General features: G+C 41.8%; 1 protein-coding gene across 1 annotated transcript in view; it reads right to left on the bottom strand.

Annotated features, from left to right (window-relative positions):
• LOC132162643 (F-box protein SKIP24) overlaps positions 1-18,155 on the bottom strand; it is a 22,751-nt gene extending 4,596 nt beyond the window's left edge. Inside the window, exons 1-4 of the mRNA XM_059572924.1 lie at positions 17,854-18,155; positions 17,613-17,786; positions 17,370-17,532; positions 17,149-17,288 (exon numbers count right to left, since the gene is read on the bottom strand). Of these exons, the coding sequence (XP_059428907.1) occupies positions 17,151-17,288; positions 17,370-17,532; positions 17,613-17,786; positions 17,854-18,080 (702 nt within the window). The 5' untranslated portion in view covers positions 18,081-18,155 and the 3' untranslated portion in view covers positions 17,149-17,150. The remainder of the gene's footprint in view (positions 1-17,148; positions 17,289-17,369; positions 17,533-17,612; positions 17,787-17,853) is intronic.
• Between the last annotated feature and the right edge of the window lie 2,409 nt (positions 18,156-20,564).

Raw genomic sequence — 20,564 nt, 5'->3', positions numbered from 1 at the left:
TTTTTTTTTGATAAGTAATAATGCATTAAGAGCGCAGAGGGGCGCAACCCTAGTACACAGGAAGTATACAAGAGAGCGACTAAGTAGGGGAGAAAGAAGAAGAGAACATAAAGAGAAAATCAGAAAAATCAATCACTAAAGGAGCAAGCCATCTTGCTGTCCATGTGAATAAAGTGTACAAAAAGAAGTGAATAAGATCCTCTAGGTTCCTCGACAGGTCCTCGAAACATCTCGCATTCCTTTCCTTCCAAAGACACCATAGGAGACACAAGGGAGCCATCTTCCAAACCACAGCACTACTAGTTCTACCTCCCGCCCACCAACTGGCAAACATCTCCATGACGCTTCTAGGCATAACCCAACTCAAGTTAAAGCGAGAGAAGATGACCTCCCACAACTTGCGCGCGAGCCCACAATGAAGGAAGAGATGATCCACAGACTCCCCATCCGTCTCACACATACAGCAACGATTAATCACAACAATACCTCTCTTCCGAACATTATCCAGTGTGAGAGATTTCCCAAGAGCGGCCGACCAAGCAAAAAACGCCACTCGCAAAGGAGCCTTAGTACGCCAAATCCTTCTCCATGGGAACTGGTTAGGCTCCTTAAGGGCAAGCCTCCTGTAGAAAGTGCGGACCTCAAACTTCCCTTTACTTGAAGGAATCCACCACATTCGGTCAACCCCTTCCCCCCGGATCGGAAACGAATACAAGAGCGAGAAGAAAGAGGCTAAAGCCATCTCCTCCCAATCATGGATACTATGGGTAAAAGTAACGTTCCAATGCACCATCCCATTTACACACTCCCGGATATCCGCAATGGAGGCATCCTTGTTGCGGGCTATATTAAAAAGGCCCGGAAAAACAACTTTGAGAGGCGTCTCGCCGCACCAACAATCCTCCCAAAATTTGACCTTCCCCCCCAAACCGGGAACTAATCTGAAGTGGCACCGAAACGACCTCCAAACCCCACAAATGTGTTTCCATAACCCCACCCCATGCGTTCCACAAGGAACATTTGAACGCCAACCACCCCATACTTAGCCACCAAGATACTTCTCCACCAAGCTTCTTCTTCATTTGCAAATCTCCATAACCATTTCCCCAAGAGGGCTTGGTTGAAAAGGCGCAAGCTCCGAATCCCTAGACCTCCCTCAGCAATCGGAGAACAAACCTCGTGCCAACTGACCAAATGGAATTTGGGCTCATCCTTGAACCCTCCCCATAAAAAATCCCGTTGAATCTTCTCAATACGATTCGCCACGGAGATAGGGATGGGAAACAGGGACAGAAGATAGGTGGGAAGGTTGGATAAGGTGCTCTTGATGAGAGTGAGCCTCGCCCCCTTGGACAAATAAGAACGCTTCCAAGAGGCCAACCTTCTAGCAATTTTCTCCACCATATCATCCCAAACAGCCAACTGCTTGAAGGAAGCCCCTAGCGGAAGACCCAAATACTTCAAGGGAAGCGAGCTAGTGCCACAACCCAAGACGCCGGCCAACTCATCCGTCTCAACTGAATCTCCGACTGGGACCAAAACAGACTTGGCCCGATTAATCTTTAGCCCGGAAACCGCCTCGAAGCCTATACTGAGGGCTTTAATAAATCTAACATGTTCCGGTTCTGCCCCACAAAACACCAAAGTATCATCAGCAAAAAAAAGATGGGAGATCGAAACCCGCTCATGCTCCCTGGCACCCACATAGAACCCATTGATGAAGCCCCTACTGATGGAGGCATTGATCATCCTACTAAAAGCCTCCATGACCAAAATGAACAAAAAAGGCGATAGAGGGTCACCTTGTCTAACCCCACGCAAGCTCACAAAGAAACCGGAGGGCGAACCATTGATCAACACCGAGAACCGCACGGACGAGATACAATGCTCAATCCAAGAGCACCATTTGTCGCCGAATCCACACCTTCTTAATAAATAAAGTAGAAACTTCCAGTTCATGTGATTGTAAGCCTTCTCCATATCCAACTTACACAAGAGGCCGGGGTCCCCGGATCTGAGACGGCTGTCCAAGCATTCATTGGCAATAAGCACCGAATCCAAAATATGTCTACCTTTGACAAAAGCATTTTGCGGATTGGATATGACCCGGTTCATGACTCCCCTCATTCTGTTGGCTAAGACCTTCGCAATGATCTTATAAATCCCTCCCACAAGACTAATAGGACGGAAGTCCTTCAGATCGGAAGCCCCATGCGACTTCGGACTGAGAGCAATGAATGTAGCATTGAGACTTTTTTCGAATTTACCTCGATCATAGAACTCCCCAAAAACAGCCATGACATCCTTTTTGATCACCTCCCAACAATCCTGAAAGAAAGCCATAGAAAAACCATCCGGGCCTGGAGCCTTGTCCCTATCCATTTTTTTGACCACCTCCCACACCTCCCTTTCCTCAAAAGAAACTTCTAGGCTAGAAGACTCTTCCTCCTCCAACATATCGAATTGAAGATTGTCCAACCTCGGTCTCCAACTAAGGGTCTCTGTGAATAGAGACTCATAAAAGCGAGTAATATGATTACTAATAACCTCTTGATTAGAGGTAGTAGTTCCATGAATGTTCAAAGACTCAATATAGTTCTGTCTACGGTTGGCATTAGCGATCCGATGGAAGAATTTAGTACACTTGTCACCCTCTTTCAACCAACGGATTCTTGATTTTTGCCTCCAACTAATTTCTTCTTGAAGGAGAGAGATTTCTAACTCCCTAGCGAGCACCCTTTTCTTCTCGATCTCTTCCGCGGATAACCCTCTTTCTTCCTCCACCCTATCCAGAGCTTTGAGATCTTCCATACGATCCTTAATCCGAACTCCCACATTGCCAAAATCTTGAGCATTCCATCTCCTTAAATCCCACTTTAGAGCTTGCAACTTCTTGGAAAGGATGAAACTCGGAGTACCCTGAAAATGATACGAGTCCCACCAGCTGCGCACTTTGTCCACAAAACCCTCCACTTTAAGCCACATATTCTCAAACTTGAAAGGCCTTTTACCTCCCACATGAGAGCTACAGTCCAAAATAATAGGAGCATGATCGGAACAAACCCGAAGCAACCTCTTTTGGCGCAAGTCCGGGTGGCGGACTTCCCAATCCGGGGTAACAAGAAACCGATCAAGCCTAGACCAAGAGTTATTGTTTGACCAAGTAGAAATTCCCCCCACTAAGGGAAGGTCCATGAGGCCCTGATCCGAAATGAACTCACCAAAATTCCTCATTGCCGACAGAGAATGAGCTCCCCTTGACCTTTCACTAGAATAAAGAGTGACATTGAAGTCCCCACCAATACACCACAGGACGTCCCAGCAACTCATGATCCCTGCCAATTCCTCCCAAAGTAAACGCCTAGCAATAGCTCTGTTAGGACCATATACCCCCGCAAACGCCCACTCGAAACCATCCTCAATATTCTTGAAAGAGCAAGCCGCCACATAACTTCCCAACGCTATATCCACCTTCACCACAGCTCTCTTGTCCCACATGAGCAATATACCCCCCGAAGCCCCAATGGAAGGAACAAAACACCACTCCACATACGGGCATCCCCATAAGCTCCTCACTAAATTATACGAAATGAAATCCATCTTAGTCTCTTGGAAACAAACAACATCAGCCTTCCAACTTCTAAGCAAATTTCTAACCCTCAACCTTTTATCCCTCTCATTCAAACCTCTCACATTCCATGAAAGAATTTTCAGCTTCATGATTTAACTCGACTGACCCTCCCCTTATTTCTTTCCCTTGATGAAAGCTCCAGAAAATTAACAGAGGACTACAAATTAATAAGCTCCCTCTTACCTTTTTTGACAATAGGAGTGCACACTGCCCTCTCCACTTCTTTGCCTCTGTTGTCGGCCATAAGCCCCCCAATGGTCTCCTCAAGCTTACCTTCCTCACCATCACAAGTTAGGCCAACTTCCTTACAAGCCTGAATGATAAAATTTCTCTCCTGCACCTCCAATTGTGTCTCCTGAACAGAATCTGGGACAAAAGAATCCTGATAGCTAGAACCCACCACTTCTGTAGAAGCTCCATACAGGTTATCAGCCTGTGATATGCCACGCCCCGTCTCCTTACCCAGAAAACCCTTCACAGAGTCACCCTGACAACCTCCCATCCTGACCTCCTCACCGACACTGGTAGCAGGCCCAGAGAGTTCCGGAGACACCCCACTGCTAGGCTGCTTACCCAGAATCCCAGAAACAGAGACCCCCTTGAAATCACCTTGGTCGACCAGCCCCTTCACCAGACTGGGTAGAGGCCCCTGCGTCTTCATCGGGGAACCCATCGTCTCTGTAACCTCAACCAAGGAGTCCGCCGTCGATATATCTCCCAAAGTGTCAACCCTTGTCGGACTCGCCGCCCCCTCACTGAACACGTCTTCCTTAGTCGGCACCTCTGACAGAGAAGTGGTTGCTAACTCCAGGGCCGAAACGACCTCCCTGTCGCAGGACAACAACCTCTCCTCGGAATTGGCATAGATACCGGCGACACCCACCAGAGACTTTGGGCCTCCCTTCAAGCAGTCCAGCTCACCGACCGGAGGAGCCGATGCTTGATCACTTAAATTCGCCACCACCGTAGCCTTGAAACTAGGACCCACCGTCGGAACATCTCCCGGACCACCCTCACTTGCCGAATTATTTCTCTCCGCCCCCTCACTGGACTGGACGACCTCTATGGGCACCTCTGCCGGAGACGAAGGGACAGACCCGGCATGGAACACCCTGTCGCAAGACATCGGCCTAACCTCGGGACTACCGGCGAGGCCCACTGGAGCGACAAGGCCTCCCGACGAGCTCTCCGGCACATCCACCAGCTTCGAACCTCCATTCGATGCCTCCCCTTTCTCCACGGGCCGAACTGCTTCGAAAGATTATTCACAGTAAGGATCCTTCCTAGGGCCACCATCCAGAGAAAAAGAAAGTCGCTCTCAAAGGGACTTTAGTTTGCCAAATACTCTTTTAAGAGAAGAGATGGCCATCATTACAAGCTAGGACACTGTAGAAGGAACTAACATTGAACAACCCTTTTTTGGAAGGGACCCACCAAAACTCGTCTTCACCTTCTCATCTCCCTCTAACTTAATACAACAAGCTAAAGAACCCAGCAAAAACATCCACCTAGCAATTATGAACCGCTCTAGCAAAGCTTAAAGTCCACTGATTAGAGCCACTAGAAAGCTCTAAATGAGCTGCTACATAAGCATCTTTCGTGCAAGCAAAACCATATAAATCGGAAAAGGCTTCTTTTAGGGTCTTGTTCCCACACCACAAATCATGCCAAAATTCCCCCACTTCAAATTTGGTATGACTTGAAAACTTCCCCCCAACCCTTCCTAATATTTTTCCATAACCCCACCTCATACGCCCTAATAAGCTCATTAGAACACCACCAACCTCACAAATTTCCAAATTTTGAGTCCAACACAACTTTTCCCCAAGCCTCTCTTTCATGTGCATAGCGTCATACTATTTTCCTAAGAGAACAGAATTGAACATCATTAAATTCCGAACCCCCAACCCTCCCTCAGAGAATGGAGAGAAAACCTTGGTCCAACTTAATACGTGAAATTTGAACTCTTCACGGTAAGAAATCTCGTCGAAGCTTCTCAATACAGTTTGCAACACCCACAAGGCTATAAGGAGAGAAAAAAGGGACATGAAATACATAAGCAAATTGGAAAGGGTGATCTTGATAAGAGTAATCTTGCCACCCTTAGACAAGTACATCATTTTCCAGCTAGCTAGCAATCGCTCTATCTTCTCAACAACACCATCCCAAATAGACTTTGCTTTTATAAGAGGCTTCCAACGGAAGACCGGTACTACAAAGGCAAAAGAGAAACCTTGCGGCCTAGGATGCCAACGAACCCATCCACATTAATGACATTACTCACAAGAACCAATTTTGACTTGGCTAGATTAATCTTCAAACCTGAAACAACTTCCAAACATAAAAATAAGGTGCACAGATAGCATAGGTGGTCAAGATTAGCCCCATAAACTATAAGTGCAAACTATAGGTGCAATTTGTTAACGACGCTAGAGTGCCTAGACCCCACAGAGAATCCTGAGAGAAAACTTCCATTAACAGTTGTAGTAATCATTTTACTAAGAGGCACATTAACGATAACAAACAACAAAGGTGACAATGGATCTCCCTATCTCAACCCACATGAGCTACTGAACTAGCCAAACGGACTGCCATTCACCATAACGAAAAAGCGCACCGAAGAAACACAATGTCCTATCCAAGAGCACTATTTCTCCCCGAAACCACATATCCTAAAATGATAAAGTAAAAACTCTCATTTGACATGATCACAGGCCTTCTTAACATTCAATTTATAAAGCACCCTTGGCTCACCAATTCTAATCCTCCTACCCAGACATTTATTAGCAATGAGCACAAAACCAAGGATTTGCCTACCTTTAACAAAAGCGTTATGGGGCTGCAAAATAATCTTCTCCACAACCCTTCTCATTAGCAAGGACTTTGGCAATAATCTTGCGAACTCCACTCACAAGACTAACGTGACAAAAGTTCTTAAGATCAATAGCCCCAAATTTCCTCAAAATGAGAATAATTAAAGTGGCATTCAAACTTTTTCAAATTTACTACAAGTATGAAAATCATGGAACACCCCTATAATATCCAGCTTGATCACCTCCCAAAAATCTGGAAAGAATGCCATAGAAAAGCCATCAGGACCTAACGCCTTCTCTCCATTCACACCTTTTACCACCTCAAGGACCTCACTCTTTTAAACAAACTCTCTAACCAAGAGGCCTCCTCCATGTCAATGACGTCAAAAGCAAGGCCATCCAGCTTAGGCCGCCAACTGAAATTGTTCTTAAAACTGTCCATAATAGAATTCCACAATGTGATCCCTGATAGCATGTAAGTTAGAAGAAACCGAGTTGTTTACAGCCAGCGTCTCAATGTAGTTGTGTCTCCTATTGAAGTTGGCCACCCAATGAAAAAACTTCATGCATTAATCGCCCTCTTTTAGCCAAAGAGCCTTAGACTTTTGCCTCCAACCAATCTCCTCCCATAAGGTAGCTTTTTCCAGCTCACTGATAACCATGATTTTACTCAAGTTTTCTTCAACAACTAGTGCTCACTCTGTTTTCTTCAACAACTAGCGCTCTCTCTTCCTCCAACCCATCAAGAACATGCAACTCATCCAAAAGAGCTTTTTTATGAGCCTCCACATTACCAAATATCTGCTCATTCCAGCCAAGATGGAGCTAGGAGAACCTTGAAAGCAATAAGAAAACCACCACAACCTCAACCTATCCACAAAACATTCAACCTTAAGCCACATACTTTCAAACTTGAAAGATCTTTTGCCCCCATGAATACCACCACCATTCAAGGAGAATGGAGAAATGATCTTAGCACAATATATGCATCTTTTTCTGAAATAAATCACGAAACTTAGCTTACCAATCCAAGAAAACAATAAACCTATCAAGCCTTGACCAAGAAAGTAAATCTCGAATGTTAGACCACATAAAAGTCCCACTATGAGGGGGAGATCCATAAGACCTTGCGCCGAAATGAAATCAGAAAACTCCAACATAGCGGGACAAAAAGAACATTACTTGATCTTTCACTCAGAAAAAGGGACAACGTTGAAGTCGCCCTCAATGCATCACAGCAAATTCCACCAACTAATCAAGCCAACAAAATCCTCCCACAAATACCTTCTATCTCAATTGGAATTTCGCCCATAAACCCCCGCCAAGGCAAAAGGAAAACCATTTTCGACATTACAATAGAAGCAGGCAACCGTAAACTCCCTTAAACACTCTTTGACCTTCTCCACAACCCTCCTATCCCACATAAGCAGACTTCTACCGGAGGCCACTCTAGAAGCTGAGTAGCACCAATCCAAATGTTGACACCACCCCAAACTATGCATTACACCGTTTGAGATGAGCTCCAATTTAAACTCCTGCAAACAAATAATACCACCTTCCACTGTCAAAGTAAATTTCTGACTCTTTGGCGCTTATCCCCATCATTCAACCCTCTCACATTCTACGATATCAAGTAGGGCTTTAGAAAATAATCACATACAGCCCTCCCTTTGACTCTATCGCGACTAGCATTGTCGCTGTTCGCATCATAATTAATCAAACAAGATAACTTTCTTACTTCTCTATAACCTTTCTTACCCAAATTCGTGTAAGAGACTAACCCCAGAACAGAGTGACTCGCTTCGATGGCCGTAAACAAGGCCAAAAGCTCCTATTCAAAACCCTCACACGAAAGCCCCTTAGAATGAAAGATTTCTTTCACTATCTGCAACACCCAATTTGAAGGAATTGTCCCTACTTTGTTCTATTTAGCCATTGCCTAAAAGGAATCTCAACAATGGGCACCTCCAAAGATAACCATATCCAGAGAAGGTCGGTTTACCAAAGCATCATTCCTACCCACAACCCCCACACAACACCCAATCAACACAGCAGATACAGAGCCTTCTACCATCTCTTTACTATCAGTAGCCCCTGCAATACCACTAAGGGAGAATTTGAATTGGAGAGAAGAAGGTCCAGCAATGAACCCACTTACCCCACTTAGCAACAAAAGCCCACTCCCCAAAAGAACTATCCTGCCAGAATGGACAAGGCAAACCTCTTGACGGACCAGTTTTACCAACAATGTTGTCATTGTTCAACAAAGATAGTCCAGGAGGTAAAGAACCCAACTTAGCCATCACATTGGCAAATTCTGACGAGGGGGGTTAGAACCAAAAGCTACAAACAAATTTGTCAAGGGCTCCGCCATGGAAGGCAAAGCGTATGCAACCTGCAGTTCACATGCCACTATCGGCTCTGTCTTCTCTCCGACAAAGGCTAAGGCAAGAAAAATAGGAAAGGCCTTTGAAAAAGTTTCCCGAGGAACACTTGGGCCAGATACACCCAAAATAGAGCACCATGACAAGGTTGAGCACCACTGGCATATTCTAAAGCCCAAGTTACTTGAGACACACTGGCGAGATTCCCCTCTAAGCCAATAGCCCTGAAGACAAAGCATCCGGACAAGGCTAAGTCACCACTGGCAGAGCCATAAGCCCTCACCATGCTCCCCTCCACACCCGGTGTGGGAAGATGAACACCATCGGAGACATTTGCGTTGCTCAAAGTGGAAGAACCTTTGTGTTGAGCATCATGAGCCACTAGGCCCTTCACCTAGACCGAGCTCGGAGCAAAATGCCTAAGACCCGTATTCCTTTTTCACTTGGATATAAGCTTATCTTTGGGCTTGAAAGCAATTTTGGCCCAAACACCAATAAAGCCCGTCAGGGCCTTGCCTTTGCCAACTGAAAGAGAATAGGTTGCAAGGAGAGCCATGGAGATGGGGTACCGATAGTGCCATCAGTAAAGAGCTTGGGATTGACAATATTATTTTGGGAGTTGATGCGCATAGCATGAGGACTGTAGGAGGAAAAGTAATAGGCATATCATTTTAAGAGGATGTAGACAATGGATTTGACTCCATCATAGGTCCAGTAGGATGCACTTGTTGCCATCATCCCTATTCGTACTGGATAGTTCATCGCTATTAGACAACCAAATGCATATCGTCCAAGAAAGTCATTTGCATACTTTAGAATCTTGACCACATTTTCCATTAAAACAAACTTCGACTTCAAATGTAGTACTAAATTTATATAAACCTCAAGTTTATTTTTCTCGTCATCCAACGGATTATCTTTATTTCTAAAGCGATTAAACCCATTTTTCCTTGAATAAGGGAGTGTATCTTAGTCTGTATGAGAGGTACACTCAATGGAATAATCAAACTTAAAATTTATAACAATAGTTTTCCTCTTGTGTGGTGAGACTCCACTCATTCTCTTCTCTTTTGGGCTATGTGACGCAAACCCGTTCTTCCTTTCCCTCTCTCTCTCTCTTTCTTTCTTTCTTTCTTTTGTTCTTTCTTCTTTAATCTTTTCACTAAGTTATGTTTGTTGCTTCTTTATCGATGGGTTGTGAATTTCAAATACCTTTAGCACCTTTTCAAGGAAAAGTGGGTTTAATTGCTTTAGAAATAAAGATAATCCGTTTGATGATGACAAAACTTGAGATTTATATGAATTTAGCACAACATCTGAAGCCAAAGTTTGTTTTAATGGAAAATGTGGTCAACATTGTAAAGTATGCAAATGGCTTTCTTGGACGCATTGGGTTTTCTGATAGTGATGAACTATCAAGTACGAATGGTGATGATGGTAGCAGGTGCGTTCTATTGGACCTATGATGGAGTCAAGTCCACTGTCTACATCCACTGAAGCTGATAGGCCTATTACTTTTCCTCCTACAGTCCTCATGCTATTGGCACCAGCTCCCAAAATAATATTGCCAATCCCAAGCTCTTTACCAATGGCACTATCGGTACCCCATCTCCATGGCTCTCATTGCTACCATTGTCTCACCTTACTTGAACCAACCTCTTTCACAACTGCTTCTCGACATCTAGATTGGTGCAAGGTAATAAATATGAGTTTGATGCTTTGCTTTACAATGGGACTTTATACTAAAATCAAGGAAGGTCTGGCAAATGCGCTTACCCTTCTCAGTAACAAAAGCCCACTCCCCAAAATAACTATCCTATCAAAATGGATAAGGCAGACCTCCTGACGGACTAGTTCTACCAACAATTTTGTCATGGTTCAACAAAGATAGTCTAAGAGGTAAAGAACCCAACTTAGCGATCACATCAGCAAATTCCGACTATGGGAGAGGACCAAAAGTTGAAAACAATAGCCAGAGGCTCCACCATAGAGGGAAAGACGTCTGCAACCTGCACCTAATGAGGCTAAGTCACCATCGACATAGTCTGAAGCACAAGTTAGTTTAGACACACTCATGAGGTGCCCTTCTGAGCCAACAGCCCCAAAAACAGGGCACCCAGACGAGGCTAAGTTAGTAACACCCCCTTCCCGAAGGAAAGCGATAGTACGCATTTCTCTTGATGTCCTAAGAATTCTAGAGACTAAGAATTTAGTAATACTAAAATCTCATAATAATTTAAACTTAAAACCGTCATATACAGTTAATACAGCTCATCTCATATAACTTAAAACTTTAAACCTTTAGTCTAATCAAATAAAGTATGTTGGAGCAACATCAACGTGCTAGGTGCACGTATTCAACTTCTCAACGGAGACTTCTAGTTTCCCTAGCATGTAGAACCATCCATAACTTCATCTGGTTGTTTTAAAATCATCAAAAATATATAAAAGGGCGATTTGAATACTCAGTAAGTACATACATCATACAATATATAAAATTGACAACATCTTTAAGCTCCAAAACATCATTAATTTTGTTTATAAACAGAACTTGAGAAAATTTCTTCTTAGAACAATAAAACATCATCCTTTAAAAAAATGATATCACACATCATAAAAATCATTTTTCTTTCGTTTTTTCTCTTGGTGGCCAACACACATTTACGCCTTGTGTGTAAGGGTTGGCGATCACAAGGATCCCAGTTCCAATTCAGTGACCCTAGGTGGAACCGCATCAAGGATATAAACATTACCTGATAAACTATGGTGCACTCAAGTTAGCCTTTCCCAGCGGACCATACAAGATGGCTGGCCCCGCCCCTTTTTAGTACCATTAGTCATACGGTCATTTAAATATTTTAAAATATTTCATGCATTCAAACAATCATTTACTTTTCTTTCATTTATTTCTTTCTTTCCTTTTTTTCTTTCCTTTCCATTCCTTTCTCTCTCTTTTTTTTAATTTCTTTCTTTCATTTACTTTCCTTTGTTTCATTCACTTTCATCAAATAGCATAACATACTTAGAATATGTTCATAACGTAGCGGAAACATTTTCATAAAAATCATTTACATTTATGATCATATCCCCTTACCTCACTCCTTAGCTTCCATAGTTCAATACTCTTCACTTAGCAACCTAAGAAAACATTAATAATAATTACTCTTGTTAACAATCTCGTAAATCTGGACTGTAGCATATGTTTTTGAGGACACTTTAGCCTATTGTTACCATACTCTCTATCTCTGGACTGTAGCATATGTTTTTCCGGTTTCGATTAGCTATGATGATTTCCTTGTACGCTTTTCCCCTTCTAGTTAGGTGTTCCTAGTTGTATACTTCCAGTGTACTTTGGGGCACCTCACGCTTTTAATAATATCAGTTACTTACCTATCAAAAAAAAAACAATCTCGTAAATCATCCATCCTTTTCCATTGTTTTATCCTCCTAAACATTGCTTTCCACACTAAAGGCAGATCTGATTTCTCCTCTTTAAGGCACTTATTACATATTTTAAGTTCAATTATTTCCTTTGAATGATCATGCTATGTATATATGCTCAATTACTACATATGGATCATGCCAAGTGAATCTATTTTCGTGCTCTCTAAAGTGTAGATGTTAATGCTACATATTACTAATCTTAATGGGATCCTTAGGTCACCATAAGGTTCCCTAGACAGATCTGGACTTCGGGTAAGAATAGAGGTTTTTAAGACCTCATGATTCAACTAGTGTGTTTTTGTGTGTGCTGTAATTCCAGCAACATGTTAGCGAAGATTACTTCGCTGTAAATCCTACAAGTGTCCAATAATCACATGGTTTGAACTATTAGGAAGATAAATCAAACAAAGTTCTATTCTAAGGTCCAACTATTGCAAAGTACCTTTCCAAAAAGAACAGAACAAATCATCTTTCTTGGTGACTACAATGCTGTAGAAAATTTTGAAGCGACCTAATCTAAGTGTTTGGTCCTTATAATGCGATGCAACATACTCCATAACTCATGCACATGTTATGCTAAAGTCACATATTTAAGAAAATCCTGAAAACAACTTTACAAACCATATTCATGTCTTTCAGGAGAAGAAATCAGAACTAACATACTTCCTTTAGCGTTGACAGCAGGTATAGGAAGATCAAACATCAACTTTAGTACACTTATCAATGTATTTCTAGATTTTCGTCGTGCTATACACAAAACTAATACTATACATCAATTATAGGGATTATTAGAACCCATACCTAACCAACATCCAGCTGTCTTAGGAGAAAAGATGAAGAGATAGGTTCTGTTTTCTTGGACAGCAAACTGTTTGATGCAGGAAATCAGTTTCTTGCATTGATTTGGGAATATTTAAGACATAGGGAAGTTAATAAAACATAAAGAAGACATAGGAGGTTAATAAAACATGGAGGAATTCTTTTCTAAGATTGGGTAAGAAAATCAAATTGAAGAATACTTTGAAGATACTTGCATAGGATCTGGACAGAAACTGCAGCTTCTAGTACAGCAGGGATATCAATGATTTTGGCTTGTAGACTTTTAGGTTTTAGCTTGGAGGAATAAGGAATAGAGAGAGAGAAAAAGAGAGGAAGAGAGAACTGAATTTTGAGGACAATCATAGAGTGTATGGCATGTAGGGTGTGGTATACATGCTGGCAGCCTGGATATGCACTTGACAGCTGAAATTATTAGGGAGTAGGCTTCCACCATAGTGACCTTAGTGCTCTAGGTAAGGCTGACCAGACTTTGTTACGTAGAAGACTTCCACTACATTGACCTTAATGTTCTAGGTAAGGTTGGCCAGACTTTGTTAGGTAGAAGACTTCCACTATAGTGACTTTCTTGCTCTTTTTAAGTCTTTTTCATTCCTCCAATATACCTCTCAATTAAACCCACGTAAATTAGAGATAATTAAAGTAATAGCAACCAAACAATCAATAAAATATAAAACAGCAAGCAATCCTTATAAAAATTACCCTAGGAGGCCTAGGGTATTACAATCTCCCCTCCTTATAAAAATCTCGTCCTCGAGATTTGATCATCGCTCATACTTGCACATCTAATCTTTACCACTTACAAATACTCTTAAGGAAGAAAATGGTGTAAAAATATAATGCTTTTCAATCTCATCTTTCTATTCTTTTATAGCTCCAACTTATCGTCCTCCAAACCTCAATCTGGATATCTGATCATTTATACAATACCATGATCATTTACCAACTTGAACCATTGATAGGGCTCCAAATAATATTTATGGAATCTTTAAACTTTTCCCATAAAATTTATCCTTTAAGCAACCTCAATTGCATACGATTGAAATCTTCATCCTACTATGAAAGACGACTTACTGTCAAATCCTAACATTATCTATTAAAACAATTATATGATCACTAATTAATACCTCAAAACTCCTCTTTATGAGCTCACCTGTTTCTTCAATCTCGTTTAAGCATAGACATATAATTTATCCAATTTGTGGTCTTTTGAGCACCGAAACTCGGTGTCATTATTGACAAATCCAAGAATCCAAGAAAAAACTTAACGAAGATAGTCTACCACCAAATTAAGGTGATAGATGGACTTTTCAGGACACTCTCATTCATGTCATCATGTTTCAAATCTTTGGTTCGTTCCACCCAATCATTGCACAAGTTTTGTTTTTGACTTCCTTTTGAGTAAGAAGAGAACCAATGTCACTTGATTAGCGATTCCAATAGAATTAAAGACAAGTTCTAGATTGTCCAAGCTCATTTATGGAGCAGTTGTAGAAGTCAGACTTAAGTTCAAGAAGGAAGAAGATATCAAATAAAGTGTCATTAACAAAGGATGGAGAATTACTTTTTTTTTTTATAAGTAATAATGCATTAAGAGCGCAGAGGGGCGCAACCCAAGTACACAGGAAGTATACAAGAGAGCGACTAAGTAAGAGAGAAAGAAGAAGAGAACATAAAGAGAAAATCAGAAAAATTGATCACTAAAGGAGCAAGCTAGCTGGCTGTCCATGTGAATAAGGTGTACAAAAAGAAGTGAATAAGATCCTCGAGGTTCCTCGACAAATCCTCGAAGCATCTCGCATTCCTTTCCTTCCAAAGACACCATAGGAGACAAAGGGGAGCCATCTTCCAAACCACAGCACTACTAGTACTACCTCCCGCCCACTAACTGGCAAACATCTCCATGACGCTTCTAGGCATAACCCAACTCAAGTTAAAGCGAGAGAAGATGACCTCCCACAACTTGCGCGCGACCCCACAAATGAAGGAAGAGATGATCCACGGACTCCCCATCCGCCTCACAAATACAACAACGATTAATCACAACAATACCTCTCTTCCGAACATTATCCAGCGTGAGAGATTTCCCAAGTGCGGCCGACCATGCAAAAAACGCCACTCGCAAAGGAGCCTTAGTACGCCAAATCCTTCTCCACGGGAAATGGTTAGGCTCCTTAAAGGCAAGCCTCCTGTAGAAGGTACGGACCTCGAACTTCCCTTTACTTGAAGGAATCCACCACATTCGGTCCTCCCCTTCCCCTCGGATCAAAGACGAATACAAGAGCGAGAAGAAAGAGGCTAAGGCCATCTCCTCCCAATCATGGATACTACGGGTAAAAGTAACATTCCAGTGCACCATCCCATTTACACACTCCCGGATATATGCAATAGAAGCATCCTTGTTGCGGGCTATATTAAAAAGACCCGGAAAAACATCTTTGAGAGGCGTCTCGCCGCACCAACAATCCTCCCAAAATTTGACCTTCCTCCCCAAACCAGGAACTAATCTGAAGTGACACCGAAACGACCTCCAAACCCCACAAATGTGTTTCCATAACCCCACCCCATGCGTTCCACGAGGAACATTTGAACGCCAACCACCCCAAACCATCCCATACTTAGCCACCAAGATACTTCTCCACCAAGCTTCTTCCTCATTTGCAAATCTCCATAACCATTTCCCCTAGAGGGCTTGATTGAAAAGGCGCAAGCTCCGAATCCCTAGACCTCCCTTAGCAATCGGAGAACAAACCTCGTGCCAACTGACCAAATGGAACTTAGGCTCATCCTTGAAACCTCCCCATAAAAAATCCCGTTGAATCTTCTCAATACAATTCGCCACGGAGATAGGGATGGGAAACAGAGACAGAAGATAGGTGGGAAGATTGGATAAGATGCTCTTGATGAGGGTGAGCCTCGCCCCCTTGGACAAATAAGAACGCTTCCAAGAGGCCAACCTTCTAGCAATTTTCTCCACCATTTTCTCCACAAAGGATGGAGAATTACTTCAAGGACTTGATACTAAGTCCCATAAAGAAACATCACCAAAAGATTTTGGACCAAAGATCATCAAAACTCACAAAAGCAATTCATCCAAAATGAATCAAATTACTCAACCCCATACCAGCCAGAAAGGAAACTAGTAAATTTGGGAAACAGTAAGAAACAAGCCTCAATGCCTCTTATAAGTACTGTAGCAACTTAAGACACTGCTCTTGAGTGTTCTATACATCCAAAATTCATATATTTTTTCCTCCTTTCTTGCTGTGCTTACTACTTCTATGGATGTTCTCTTTCACTACACGTCTTACAATAGAAACACGGTTGCCAGATTTTGGATGTCCACAATTCATGGAGCTGATCAATTCAAATAACTGTCTAAGAGTACATAACTCTTCAGTCCATGGTTTGCTAACCACTTGTTTTCCTTGTCCAAACTCTTTGTCCTTTATTAACCATTTGTTCAGCAATTGAAGGTCTTCACATCTTAGGGTCCAGGTAAAAAGTCTTTTAACATGTGGTGTTTCTATTTTCTCCAATGTCAAGTCCATTGCATGAAGAACATCAGTCTGGTGGGTGAGAACGCTGCCCAGAAAAACAGGAGCCAAAATCCCATTGTTTTGGAAACAGCATTATATTATAGAAGAGGGTTGCATACACATGTTAAAAAAATGTAACTTTGTTGGGATGGTCACGTATTAAAAGTGATTGTGGGCAGCAGATGGTGAAACAAGGGAGAAAATCAAGAAAGAAGGCTGCAAATGCAATGCCAACTTGGAAAGAGTATTAACCGGAAGACTCATTACAAAACCAAACTATCACAAATTAAAATATAAAAGTATGCATGAAATAATAACTGAAACTCATTCATTCAGAAGTCATCACACGGAATGCCCAAATTTGATCACATCCATGATTACTGCAAAAACTAAGAGATGAATACGATAGAAAAGAGGCAGACTTAAAAAGCATGACATAATAGTAACTCCATTTATCACAAAGCAAATGCACAGTTTATTTGATATAAAATGAACCTCACATTCAGGGATTCTTTTTCTTTCGCTTCATGTTACTCTGATTGTCCCCCCCACTGAAGCCCGCATAATCTCCTCGTAAAGGGTGATAGTTGAGCGATAGCAGCTGTTGCTTTGCCGTGTCGAGCCTTGGTTTCTCATCTTTCTGCGCCCAAACAACATCACATACACAGATACACCCAAGTCCAACCAAACAAAAAATAAGTGAAAGATGACCAAAACTTACAAGGCCTCTCCGAAACCCCGAAATCCGGTGCTTGCAAAGCCTAAGTTCCATCTCCAGAGCATGCATCCGATATTCAACAGGCACTGCGCATTGCTCAACTATTTGTTTATGCCTACCTCTGACAACCTCCGGCTGCCACGCGTTCAAAGCTACTGAAGCTTCCCTGCAACCCACAAGACAAATCGAATGGTACAAACCAGTAAAAAGTCTTCTGTTACAACGATTGATTGAATACGCAATTACCTGACCTTTCCTAGATTTGACAATTCTGCGAGAATTGCCCTCATATTCTCGCCCTCCTCGGCCAACCCAGTCTCCATCCCTCGAAGCTTTCTAGAATGTTCTGCAATTTCACTCTCCTTTCTAAGCACTGCCCTTCTGTGCGCCGCCATCTTCCTCTCTCGCTCCCTCTCATACCTAAAAACCAAACAATTAAAACCTAATACTCCTATCCAATTCATCAATACTTGCAAGAAGGATCCACCTGTTTCTGTATAGGGATTTAGGCTTGACCGGTGAAGAAGAAGAAGAAGAAGAGGCGGAGGGGAAATCGGAGAGGAGTAGGCGGGACCAGAGCGCTTCTTCGCCGGAGAGTCTGTGGAGGAGTCGGCAGGAGATGGAGATGCAGCAGAGGTCCTTGTAGGTAAAACCGCCGCTTTGGATACCGAGTTCAAGGATTCGCCTCCACAGCTCGTCCGGTAGAATTGACATTTTACTCTTCCAACTTCCAAGGAACGAAATAAGTCCTTATGCCACTTTGGCTTCATCTAACCATTTTCCACCACCAACACAACTAGCGCCGGCCGCAAAAGAGAATTCCTGGCGGCCTCAAAAAAAATTTATTTTTTTAGTTTTTTTTTTTTTTTTTTTTAGACAATTTAATAAATTTCAGCCTCACTATTTTAACCCAAAATAAAAAGTGATTAAAAACTACTCACTATTCACTTACCAAATGAATAAAAAATAATATAACTTTGGAATAACTTCACTTTAGGCCTTTGAATTATCGTGCGATTTGACAAGTTCCCAATCTTCAAAACTTCTCAAAGGGGAAAGTGTGGAGGTTATCGTGCAACATCAAGCTTTTGAAGAGGTGGTGTCGAGAGGAAATTCGTGTTTAGTCGGAAAACTAATTGCTAATAGGATAATTGGGAAGGATACTCTCAGGACTACTATGGTGAGATTATGGAAGCCAATGGGGTCAACATGTTTTAAGGTGTTGGGGGAGAATTTGTTTTTGGTTGATTTTGAGCATTCATGGGATAAGTCTAGGGTGCTGGAGGATAGACCTTGGGTGTTTGAAGGAAGTTTGTTCGCATTGGAAGAGTTCGACGGTTTAACGCCTCCTTCAAAGATACCTTTCAAACAGGCAATGTTTTGGGTGCATATGTTCAACCTCCCATTAGCATGTATGGGTTCTACCGTTGGTTACCAAGTTGGTTCCACAATAGGAATGGTTGAATATTAAGTGCCAAAATATTCATATTTTAATCCCTTAAACTTATATGTGTTAATTCCTTAGTGTTATTAGTTTATGCCATTTTATTCATTTTTTGTATTTTCTGTGTCTTCGTAGGCCTTTGGAAGAAAATGAAGAAAATCTTGAAGTATTAAGCTTAAAGAGCAAATTTGAGAAAAGCTGGGGGCTCTGGTAGTGCGATCGATCACAGGGGACTTGCGAACGAGCGCACTACAAGTGGAATGACCAGACAAGCGCAAGGCGTGCGCTCGTGCACACACAAGGAGACTCGATCGCAGACATGCGATCGAGCGCACACGGGCTGCAATCGATCACACCCATGCGCTGGAGAACAGTGAGTTGAGGCCAGAATGCCCTTTCCTTCCATATTAGGGTATTCCAAGTCCCACTTGTAATAGGACTAAACCCTATGAATTTTCTAGGTTTACTAGTGTTTCTAGAATTTCTTTAGGCCTAGAAATAGACTTCTTAGCTTCTATGAAAAGGGTGTGGAGAAAGAGGCACAAGCTCTGGAAAGGAACTGAAGGCTAGATTAAGAGGAGTTTGGGTTTTTCTTCTTTTACACCTTTTATTTTTGTTATGTAGTTTATATTTTAATTAGGGCTAGATTGAAGCCCTAGTCATGACTATTTATGATTTCAATTTTGGTGTCTTTGCTACAATTATATTTTGGTGTATTTAACTTGATTAATTCCTGTTATCTTGAATTTCTCATATGTATTTGCCTGATCAACATATGCATGTAGTATGGATTAGTTAATTAAATCAGTTTAGATGATCGAGCCCTGGTTTTAATAAAAGTAACTAAAGAAATCCGCACCGGGTTCTTGGGTTAATCAACATGAGGAACCAAGAATAAACACCTATGCCCTAGGCGTCATGTGTTTGTCAATTTGTACAGATTTATGCTTCTTTAAAGAAGAACTTAGTAGACACCCATGCTAAATCCTTTAAGAAAGAAAAGAATTAGAGTAAACACTCATGCCTAATTCGTTGCTTAGGGATATCAATAGCTTAAGGAGTAGACACCCATACCCTTAGGTTGGCAAACATTAAATATACCAATATGATTGGCGCATTGGCATATTGTTATCTTAATTATTCTGATTAGTGGTGGATATCAAAACCTTAATCCTTTTTAGTTTTAATTTATCTTTTAGTTTTTTTTCTTTATATTAAATTCAATCATGACAATGAAATTCTATCTTTTAATTAAATAGGAAATTACTTCTAAACATAATTTAGCAATCCTCGTGGGAATGATCTCGTATTTGCCTGCTATACTATCATTTGATCTTGTGTACTTGCGAATAAAACGTACTCAATATTATGTATTAATTTAGGTAGTATTTGGCACAACATTGAAGAGGTTGAAACAGATGAAGAAGGCCTTGGCTGGGGAAAGTATTTGCAAGTGAGGGTGAAGTTAGACCTCACCAAGCCTATTCCTCGAGGTCGGCATATTAAGTTATTGGGAAACTCGGTGTGGATGCCTTTTCAATATGAAAGGCGGGCCCCATTTCTGTTTTTTGTGTGGAACGATCCGTCATGGAGCTATAGGGTGTTGTGGGATAAAGGAGGTGAAGCCACAATTTGGTCTTTGACTGAGAGTCACGCCATTTGATTGGAGGAAGGAGCAAGACCCTGGGATAATAGGTCTTCACCGACTTCAACAGAGGAAACCAACAGTCTACATCAATCGGATTGTTAGAGGC

This window comes from Corylus avellana, chromosome ca9 (assembly GCF_901000735.1).
Source record: "Corylus avellana chromosome ca9, CavTom2PMs-1.0".
Taxonomy (NCBI): domain Eukaryota; kingdom Viridiplantae; phylum Streptophyta; class Magnoliopsida; order Fagales; family Betulaceae; genus Corylus; species Corylus avellana.
This window is presented reverse-complemented; position numbering and strand designations above follow the sequence as displayed.